This window comes from Colossoma macropomum, unplaced genomic scaffold (genome assembly GCF_904425465.1).
Source record: "Colossoma macropomum unplaced genomic scaffold, Colossoma_macropomum, whole genome shotgun sequence".
Lineage (NCBI taxonomy): Eukaryota > Metazoa > Chordata > Actinopteri > Characiformes > Serrasalmidae > Colossoma > Colossoma macropomum.
In genome coordinates, this window is record NW_023494805.1 from 27,893,087 (window position 1) to 27,904,728 (window position 11,642).

Genomic DNA, 11,642 nt, shown 5'->3' on the forward strand with positions numbered 1-11,642 from the left:
AGCGATACAGCGTCATCACCACAGAGACCCTGTGCAACAGATTGCGAACATACATTGCCGTAGCAACAGACCTGGAACCTTCTCTTCGGGGCGCCGTTCGATGCAACACAATTACAGCAGCAGCATTTTGTTTCATCACCTAAATCCCCCACACCTTATCAAAGCCAAATAAAGGGTTTGCCTACAATCAGAGCCTTGGCAATGACCTCTCCTGACACAAATGACCTAGTAAAAGAATGCAGAAAAGAATTCCCAGCCTGGTTTCCTAACGAGCAGGAACAGGGACCCAGCATTCCCTTTGCTCAATAGACTCTGGTCAGAGTGGGAGGAGAGCACTGAATGAAATGTATCTATTTTTCCCAAACAGCATTCAGAGCGAGTGAATGGGGCCGGCACGGCTGTGTAGCGCTGAGCCTTTCAAACAGGAGCCGGTGGCTAAACCCCGTCAATTTGCATTGATCGCCTTTGAAGAGGGATGCAGATGGGCTTAATGAGCTCTGCTAATTACAACTGTGCTACTTGCTCTCACTTTCTCTAGGTCTCTCTTTCCTTCTATCTCTCTCTCTCTCTCTCTCTCTCTCTCACTGGTGCAAACATAGATTGGGATGACCATGGAGTGTTAGCTGGGTGATCATCTTGGGACCCGACATTTAAGCTCATGGGTCAGTAGAAAACATGAGGTCATGGCTGGAATCTCTAAACGAGCCGTGTGGTGCTATGTCTGATTGCGTCTATGGATTTCTGTTTTGACTATAAGAGCTATTTCTCAACACACAGCCTATAAATGGTTATGTTACCAACACTTTTAACACTACGCAGCTTTCTGTGGTGACCTAGCACAGTGATCTACCATGCAGAGTTCCAACCTTTCCACTGATTTTTCAAAAATACCACATAATTCAATCGCTCAGACACAAACAAAGTCATTCAGAGAGGCTTGATGTAAAGTAGTGCATTATAGAGACACCAACTCTGTGTTTTTACAGTGGTGGTGATAAGATAGTTGGTAAAATAGTGGCAAATGGGAGACTGTTTTTCCTTATAATGACCAGAATGTAACCTCTCCACCATTAATGTGTTTAAAAAAATATGTTTTAAGCCTTTAAACAAATCTAAAAAAAAAAATCATAAAAAAGTCTTAGTGATCAGGTAGCGTATTCATAACTATTTCATGTAATGACTTTCTGTAAAGGGGTTTTTAGAGACATTAAACTCTTCAGACATATGGTTCCTATCACCACTGCTTTAAAACTGTGACTTAGTAAGTTTCTTAAGAACGTAGCATTTCACTTCAAACCACACTGAATGACTTTGTTCACATTTTAATGATTTTATTATGCAGAAATTTTTGAAAAATCAGTGAAATCCTCACAGTTAATCCACCACATCTGATTCAGCAGGCAGTGTATGAAACTACAGCCTGTTCACTACATAGTGCATTATTTTAGAAATTTGCCATTTTATAGTGGTATCTGAAGACATAGACCCTGTTTACACTTGGTCAGTCATGGGATATGGATCTGGATTGTATCCTGATATGATTTAAACCACTGTTGAAACGTAATGTATTGTAGAAATACAATGAATAATGATGAGCATTAAATTATTTTAACTTGCTTGGGTCAAAGAAGGCTACTGAAATAATCTCACGTTAAGAGTTAAGCTGAAAGAGCAGTGATGCAGTTATGCCTCTAAAAGTCATCTCAAAGAAAGGTACTGCAGAAAATAGTTATGAATGCATTCCCCTTTATGATCAGGTTTTGGTCTATATCTTTTTGATACCTTTAGGTAATGCATGCAGAGCTGAGAGAAACACATATGACATTGTAAGGAAAAATAACACTCTACATAACACTCAATATACTGTTTTTTTTATTGATGTATCACTATTTTAATACTACTAACATTGCATCTTTATAAAACTGGTAAATACTTTGGAATATACTGTTTTCTTTAGAAACACACAACATTTGACTTTGGTTATTTCTTAACAATTCATGCTGAAATGTTTTTCAAAAATGTCAGAACCTTCCTTTAATCAAAAGTAGAAATGAAGTAGAAGGTAATCTATTCAAACACACTTCCTGAAAAAAAAAACAATAAGCAACACAAAGTCAGTCTAAAATTAAGAGATAATTTAATCCCTTTAAATTCTCAAGCTTATTCCGTTCCATTTATTCTGAAATTTATTGCAATTCTCACTTGAAAGATTTAGAATTGATCAAAAGATGTCAATGGCAGATTATTCATAATTCATAAAAAACCATATTCATATAATTTAACTCAATGAATGAATTATGCATTTTTAGGGCTCAGTCCTTGAACAGCCAAGGTAAAAAGGGCTGTTTGATTTTTAAACACTGAATTAGGGTCATGCAGGTTGTAAGAACTGGTGGTTGGGGACTGAGAAACTGTATCTCCAGTTTTATCACTTAGATGACAGATTTCATTCATAGCAGAAATAATATTCTGAAATGAGCACCTTTTTTGTACAAATGTCATTTTAAGCCTGTTTCTTAGTGGTGATCTTAGAAGAGCTTAGCATACCCTGCCAAATGCTTGTAGCTCATAGCATAGCCAACCTTCACGTGGAACATTTTTTAAGATATAACAGGCCTATCACTTTCAGACGTAGAGCTGGAGGATCACATGTTCTGTTGCCTTGTGATATAAGTGTGTCAAAATATCTCATCTTTAAAGCACAACAGATACAATTAAATGTTTTATTTTATTCCACTGTTGACATTTTCATGATATACAATACATACCACAATATTTAATTTTTTCGAGGTTTGTTGGAACAGACAAAATGCATCAGAACAACAGCTAAAAGTCAACGTGAATCAGAAATCATAACTAATTTTCTTTCCATACCATGACAATATTGCAGAGTGAAACATGGAGAATCAGAGAAGGTCTCAGAGCTAGACGGGCAGCTTCATTCAGCTAAAAAAGAGATACATGGGGTGATGGGAGGGGGAAATGAAACATGATGTTATTGGTCAATATTATTTTTCACATCTACTGTGCATGATGACAATCAAAAATCAGAAGAAAATTTCAAGGAGTGCAAAAGTCATCACAGTTTAGGCAAACATAAAGCAAACAAAGAATTTTGTCTTTTAAATGGGAGGATAAGTTTTTTATATAGGCTCTGTGTTCCCCTACTTTAAAATATACTCATGCGGCCAGAGATTTCATGAAGTAGGACGCTTTGGAGCAGCCCAGCTTTGAGAAAGAAAGGAAATGCAGTTTCAGTGATGCACGTTTACTGTCACAAATTAGTTTTGTGAGTATGAAGTAAAAGGCCCAAAATCATAGATTCCCACCTCTGCAGTGTAGTATATTGTCCTTTGAACTGTGACAATTTAGGTTATGAAATGAGTAAGAAAAGAATGTCTGGCATACATATCCTTACAAATCTACTCCACGGTCAAAAGAGCGTCTACTTCACCACTACAAGACTCAATCCATCACCCACAAGGACTACAAGGACACAATGAGCCACATTCAGCTACAGGAACATGGTCAGTAGGAGAGTCAGCTGTACCTCAAGGTCTGTGAGTGAGTTTGATTTTAAGTGCTTGTTGCTGTTTCTGAGGATGTCAAGTGGCTTTTTAAAATTTTTTAAACAATATCATGACATGACTGACTGCAATTGAGATTTAAAGAGAAGAACATCTGTACCGAGCTTCAGAAAAACAGATGCTCTTTAGTGAATGCTTGGAAACCGTTGTGAAAGATTGGCAGGGTGACTTTGGAATCTGTGCTTCGACTAAGGGAATGTTTCATAACTGCGCTATTGTTTTGTTTGGCATAGCATGTCATTGTTTGATATTGCTGCTTGCAAACAGATGAAAGGCAAAAAGGAGGATTTTGAAAGTACAAGAGTATTTTGTTTCAGAACACTGCCATGTTATACAGCTCTCAGACAGTAGAGGACCCTACGGAGCCCTGCTGTTGACATCCCGTATAAGGGTCTTTCTCCATTTGGAGTGGGAAATCAGGTGGATACATTTTTTAAAAATCTATTTCTTTCATTCTAAAACTAAATAATCTTAATATGTCCATTAACACCTCCTATTATCATATATGCAAAAAGGAGAGCTTCATTCTAAACATACTTTACATGTTTTATATGAATATAGTGTAACACCAGTGACTGTGACACCAGTGACATTCTGGGTAAAACTGAAGATTTTGTGAATTGGCTGACTCATTGGTGGTCAGGTGAGCTTGTGCAACTATTTAAAGTCTGTAATAAAAATGATATATAGTATTATTTTTACAAAATTTTAATTACCCAGCCAGTAAAGCACAAACACCCGGTAACATATAGAAGCTATGTGCTGCCTGATAAACAAAATTATTAATAAATTAATGAAATATATTGAGCAAGTGTGGACTCACCTTCTCATGCCTTGGGATGCTTCCTCTCTGATGAGCCTCAACCTAAAGAAGCAGTTTAATAGAGTTGAAAATACTATGTCAAAAAAAAGTAAACATTAATCTGTTTTATACAAATCCCTAAGTTAAATCTCTTACCAGTTATGCAGCGAGTTGTTTCACGCATGCAGAGCAACTATGAAACAGGATAAAAAAAGAAAAATCTGAGAAATCATAATGAAATTGTGTTATTTAATCCTAGGTCAACAATGTAAATGTACATACCGACTTTTGGAGCTGTGCCTAATACTTCAAGCATCTTTTTAAGCCCTGCAACCTTTGTGACATGGTTTCCCACTCCAAATGGAAAATGACCCATAAATAAAAATAATGCATCTTAGTAAGGCGTGGGAACGAGATAATAAAGTTGTGACCATGACTTAGTAAGGTGTGGAAATGAGATCATGCCTTATTAAGATGTGGTCAAGGCTTAATTATCTCTTTCCCACCCCTTACTAAGTCATGGCCACACATTATGATCTCGTTCCCATGCGTTAATATGCCATGCATTATTTTTATTTATACAGGATGTCACCAGCAGGGCTCTGTAGGACCCACTTGCTGATGCACTCTTGCTCCATAAATGGCTGCAAAAAAACAGAGTAATATAATGGAGCAACACAGCGCACTCAATCTAACAATCACATCCAGCTCAGTGATGTATGACAAAATTGCATATCATTCTAACATGGAAAATGTTATGTTAAGGTACTTCAACTTCTCCAGCAGCACAATAACATTGTATGGATCTGAGGGCAGGGGGCTACGCTGCCTCTATTACAGTTACCTGCAGGAGAGAAAGAGGATGGAAGCATGCTCGCAAATATTCACTATATATCCAATGCTCATTCAACATTTCTTCTGAAATCAGGAGTATTAAAATGGAGTTTGTCCTCCTTTGCTGCTGTAACAGCCTCTACTCTTGTGGGAAGGCTTTACACTAGATGTTGGAACATTGCTGTGAGGATTTGATTGCATTCAGCCACAAGAGCATTACTGAGGTCAGGTACTGATGTTGAATGATTAGTTATGGATCACAAACTCCACTCCAACTCATCTCAGAGGTGTTGGATGGAGCTCAATCACTCCAACAATGCTCCAACAATGCTCCACTGCTCCACATTTTATGCTGGGGAGGTTTATACACCTCTAGCTGCTTGGCATTGGGCATGGTGACCTTAGGCTGACAAGCAGCTGCTCTGGAGCATCCCATTCTATTAGCACTGCTGTGTTCACTAATAAGAAGGGGTGTCTAGGTATTTTTGGACATAATGTGTATATATGTACGTGTATGTGTGATGTGTGTGAATCAATTTGCAGTCAAGCAGAAGCTGAATGATTGCATGTCTACGTCCTTTTTCACCTCAGGCCAGACTTGCCCAGATGTGCATGTGAAGCTAACAGGCTTGTTTTTAATTAGGCTGTAATTAAAATGTGTTAATTATGAAAAGGGACTGAAATGTGTCTTTTGCACCCTAGGACAGGATTGTTTAAAGAGTGAGTGTTGAAAGCATCATAAATTTACCTTCTTTTTTTCAGGCTTACTTACAGGAGCTTCACTTTCTTTAGGGGTTTAGTAAAACAGCGCCCCCCATTGGAATTCTAATCTATCAGCTCCTTTCTGAATTCCATTGCCAAGAGATGGAATTAAATAAACATGAAGCTCCCCAAACAAGTGCAGAGGGAAATAAAACCGCTGCGCATTTTCTCTGCACTTTATTATGCGAGTATAATTGGTTTTATGGAGTCTAACACGACAGTCGGATCTGCACACTATCCATTGCTATTTTGGGCTAAGACTGCAAAGGGCTGTACAAGCCTCTCTAATAACTTTTTTTTAGTGAAATGGCAGATTATTAATAATTCATAAAAATCACATTCATATAATTTAGCTCGCTGAATGAATTATACATTTTTAGGGCTCGGTCTTCGAACAGCCAAGGTAAAAAGGGCTGTTTGATTTTTAAACACTCAATTGGGGTCGTGCAGGTCGATATGAAGCTAAGAATAATGGAGAATCTGTTATCTGTTGGTTCGGGACTGGGGAAATGTATCTCCAATTTTATAATACAGATGACATACTTTTTCATTTGGAAAACCTAACCTAACCTAAACCTATAGCTCACAGCTTAGCCAACCTTTGTGTTTATGTGGAATATTAATTTTCCAACCTATAATAGGCTTATTCTTTCCAGATTTTGTAGTTATACGGTTAATGTTCTACTTTTGTAGAATATGTGTGTTTAAATATCTTTTAGGCTATTTAAAACTCGACAGAGACAATAAAATGTCATATGTTATTCTAGGCTTTTCTTTCAGCACATCACTTTTGTCATATTATGAATCTCTCAGTCATTAGAACATCCTCACTGACGTGCTCCATAACAGAATGTCAGACAGAATAACCAAAAATAGCTAAAGACATTTTCAAGTTGGGCAAAAGTCACAACATTTTGATCAAAGATACAGAAAACCAAGAATTTCTTCTTTTATATGATATGACATGATGAACTGGTTGAACTGATCTCAGGTTGACTTTTATAAGGCTATGAAAAACTATGAGTTGATGATTTTTTGAGTTCATTTATTTATATTATATTACCTATATTATATAATAATAATAATAATAATAATAATAATAATAATTATTATTATTATTATTATTATTGTTGTTGTTATTATTATTGCATATTTTTCAAAGTGCTTTACATTGTGAGGTAAAAATATAGAAAGAAATGAAATAATAGTCAAAAATGCACAGAACAAAGCAATACCAAAGAAAATAGAATAAAAGTATAGCAATTAAGATAATATAAAAATGGTGTAAAAGTACCATTCCAGAAAAACAATGCATTTAAGGAAAATAATAAAAGCTTATTAGATGCTAAACAAATACATTTTATTTATTTATTTTTATTCATTTACTGTGTAGCCTGACAAATATGTATTGGTTGCCAGTTCCAAATCTTTGGTGCACAAAAACAAAAGGCACCTTAACGACTTCTTTAAAGTTTCGTACGTGGAATATACGTATTATGGCACGATTTTGGAGCAGATTATATTTTATTCCGTCTTATTTTATTACATAATTTCTCATATTGCTATGATAAGCTATGTACAATAATAACATATCGTCATTTTGCATTTTGTCCATCTTTACCACACAGCGTACTCAGCCGGACGCGGTGAGCGGTGAGGGGCAGAGCTGAACCAGTGTTCACTCAGCAGGACAGTGGCGGAAGTGTGAAACTGGGTCGTGAGGCGCCATGTTGGCTCAGCGTGATGGAAGCGGATGCAGGAAGCGGCGGAGGCGGGTCTTTCAGAGTGAGAGCTGTGTTTATTTCTGCTGTGTTGTTTCTGTTTCTCTGCTCGTCCTCTCACAGACAGCAGATATGAGCGCGTCTTTAACCGTGCAGAGGTTAGCGGCTCTAAGCGGGGCTCTGGCGGTCACCGCTGGTGCTTACGGAGCTCACGGTAATCAGACTTATTTGTGTGTTATTTTAGTGACCCGCGACCTGTTTCAAAGAGCAGGGTTTCACAAATCAGACTAAGACAGTTGTCGAGTCTGCCCAATAGGGGAAGAGTTAAAGGTCATTCATGGGTAGTTGTCACTTTGGGTTCAGTTCACTGAGAAATCCTCGTGTGAGAACTGAGATCTTTCCGTGTTTTGGTGGCTGCTTGCAGAATGTCACGTAACTTCTCATCAGTCAGTCACAGCAGCAACGGTTTGCGCAGGCGCAGAGGATCTCTGCTTAACTTGGGGTGGTGAACGCTTTAGCACTTTATGTTTTTATCATTCATCCTGCTTCCTTAATCCATTACAGCAGTGAGAGACATTAACAATGTCGTTGCTTCTACATCTGACACGTTACTTTCAGTAATGAAGGTTAGCGGTGGGAGGAAAAGCTGAAACATAATATGTCACAGTAGGGCCAAGTCAAGACATTTCCATGTATCCTGTGTATCTTGACATTTAGTTTTAGGTTTGGTTAGTTGGATCACACAAAGAAAGAATCAGTATTGCCACATTTAAAAAAACACTCAAAAACTGAGTGCAATGATTTTTATTTGACATTTCACATACAATGCAGTTCTAAGTCCGATTAGACAGGACTACTCTCTTTATGATGTTGTTTAAGTGCTGATATTAGTACACTGTGCAGTAATGAGTAATGTAATATCATTTATAACAGTAAATATGGCCCTTGCCTAATGAAAGTTCTCTTTTTGTCTCAGGCCTTAGGCTGAGTAACAGAGATGATTACCAGAAAGAGGTAAGTATGTTTGTCAAGCGCTTAAGTAAAGTGTAGAAATTCATTTTCTGTAGTGTAATGATTTATGGACAATGCCTTTAAGTGGTGAATCTAACAAGTTAACTTTTTTACCCTCAGCTGTACAGCACAGCCAATACCTATCATTTCTATCACACTCTGGCCCTGTTAGGAGCCGCTCGGTGCAGAAAGCCAGCTCTAGTAAGTACAAATCAATGCCATACATAGATAGATAGATAAACAGATAAACTGACAGACAGATAGATAGATAGATAGATAGATAGATAGATAGATAGATACATAGAGAGACAGACAGACTTGGTTAACTCCTCAAGGGGAAATATAGGTGCAGTAGTAGCAAAGGCACACAGCAAATACACTGACCCCCCAAAAGTATTCAGACACCTTTACCATTTAATCATTGGTAAAGTGCTTAATAAAGTGGAAAACCTAATTGCAAAAAGTTGGGACAGTAGAAAATGTAAATAAAAACATTTATTGAATAGAAAACTGTACAAAGGCAAGAAATTTAATGCTTCAGCTATATAACTTTATTGATTATTGCTTATTTTAAATTTAATTCCTGCAACATGTTCCAAAAAAGTTGGGGAAGGGGCTTGTTTACCACCGTGTTACAAAATCTTTAACAATGTGCAGTAATCGTTTAGGAACTGAGGACACTATTTGTTGTAGTTGCGAAAGAACAAAAGAAAAGAATTCTTGCTTGATATAACACTTTAGTAAAGCTGATAAAATGAAATGTTAAATAGTTCTTTTTTGTGCTGTTTTCAAATACCTGTACCAAACAGTTCACAAATCACTGCTTTCTGTTTTTATTTGTATTTTAACTAAGGTCCCAACTTTTTTGGAATTGGGTTTGTGTTTGTTTCAGAGAAAAGTAGTTTTAGCACAACATCAAATTGACTGTAGACTTTTTGTGTAGGAAAAGCCTTGAGTAGAATTCTGACCAGACTGCACTAAGGGAACCGTGAAGCACAGAGGTAGAAATGTCGGTTAACTTTTTTAAGTATGTAACAAATATATAAATAGTTTTTGGGGCCACTGTATATATGTACAAGTATGCATAATAATAAATACACATAAGTGCACATACTGTGCAGTAAGCGCAAACAAGACAAAGTATAGAAGTCCGCACTGACTGAAACATTAGTATTCAGTGTTGTGTGGTATGTGAAATATTATTGTGTGGATGTTTTTATGTTTGAATACTGATCCTTTCTAAAGTTATGCAACAATTATACTTTTGGAGAAGATCAAAATGATCATACAGGTGGTTTTTTTTGGTGCATTGCGTATTTCAGTAACAGTATGTGACACATCTTGACATGTCATATCATTTTCCACACCTAATGTCTCCTTTCTGTCTGTAGGCCGGGACTGTTCTTCTGGCTGGCATGGGCTGCTTCTGTGGTCCCCTCTACCATCAGGCCCTTACAGGTGACCCCTCCTTCTCCAAGCTGGCGCCAGTTGGTGGTGTACTTTTCATCGTTGGCTGGCTTGCCATGGCTCTCTGAACTTGGACCTCTCTCTGGTACACAGGCCCCTGACTATTTGACCACCTCACTCTGGCAGGGGGTGTAAAGTGTTGAGATGGAGCAGTGGAAGAGAACTGGAGATGTGGTGTAGAGGATAGAATTGTTCAGTCATGTCTGGCAGATGATGATAGTGTCAGGGATCACACTTCTCTTTACAGAAATCCTTGTTTTATATGCATAGAAATACTTGGTGAGGCTGTGACTTAATGTGAGTGAGTGATAAAGTGTGATGTCTTGAAATCATGTAAGTGCAGTTTTTATTTCTCGGGATGAAAAATAAAGCTGTCTGAGAAACTGATTGCCAGGTTGACCTTCTGATATTGTGGAGGAAAAGGCTTTGTGAAGAAGTCCCGCAGGTCAGCGTTGAGACGTCTCAATAACCCTTCTGGCTTTGATCCTCTGAGTGTGATGGCAAGAGGCAGTTCATTACTAGCAGCCTCGATTTAGAGCAGCCAGTGTTCCAACCTATCTATATTCAAATGAAAAAGTGAAATCTATTGAGGCACTAATTCCTGGGTCTCTGATGGTAGGCACAGTGCTGGGTTTGGGGACCTTTTGAAAATTGATTAATAAATCTCCAGGTCAATTTGCGAGGCCAGCCTCATAAGCCGACTTCACGGAGAGGAGACACTCCTATAGACCCTGCATGTCCCAGTAAACTCTGATCGGCTCTAGTAAAACCCTCATTAACTGAGACTATTAGCGCTGCTCTGCAAATCAGGGTCAAGCAATCAAAACTACTTCAGTCTTTGCTGCATGGGACCTAGGGGAGAGCACACATTTGCCTGCACAAATAGGACATCTATCCTGAAAACAAGGGGCTAAACAGCATATAACTATGTTTTATCACGCTTTTAAATGTCACTGCCACATTTAATTGGGTCTAATTTGGAGTCGGGGCCCTCCTAAGTGAGTACTGTCTCTAAAGGCTGGGAGAAGGTTCCAGAACTCATGTGAGGAGGCTGTTTTTACAAGTTTCTAGTTTGTTTTCTTTCTCGTGTTTTTCTTTTCTCAGTGCTGACATTTTCAGCAGTGCTGGGAATTCCGCCAGCCGCTCATTATCAGAGTCAGATCGCCGTCTCCTCGTTAAAATCCATAAGGGCGTATCATACCGCTCTGCTTCAGGAAACCACGTTAAGTGTCTCTTCGCGCACTCTCTCTCTCTCTCTCCCCCTCTCTCTTCCCTCTTCTCGGTCACTGTTTGGCAAGGATCACACTGCGGAAATCAATGTCTTTAAGTGGCCAACACATCACCAAGGCCTTGTGGTCACTCTGTTGTGAAGTTCTCATTGTGCTTGCGTTATCTGTGGGTGCTGGTAGGCCACAGCATTGTGGGCAATTAGTCCGCTGGCCTTGCAGCTTGTAGCTG

At 38.3% G+C, this 11,642-nt stretch overlaps 1 protein-coding gene across 1 annotated transcript; it reads left to right on the plus strand.

Moving 5' to 3' along the window:
* Positions 1 to 7,697: 7,697 nt before the first annotated feature.
* Positions 7,698 to 10,571, plus strand: tmem256 (transmembrane protein 256). The gene is made up of 4 exons (XM_036597604.1): positions 7,698 to 7,920; positions 8,683 to 8,720; positions 8,838 to 8,918; positions 10,109 to 10,571. The coding sequence occupies exons 1-4, from the start codon at positions 7,713 to 7,715 to the stop codon at positions 10,250 to 10,252; spliced, it is 471 nt and encodes a 156-aa protein (XP_036453497.1). The 5' UTR covers positions 7,698 to 7,712; the 3' UTR covers positions 10,253 to 10,571.
* Positions 10,572 to 11,642: the final 1,071 nt, after the last annotated feature.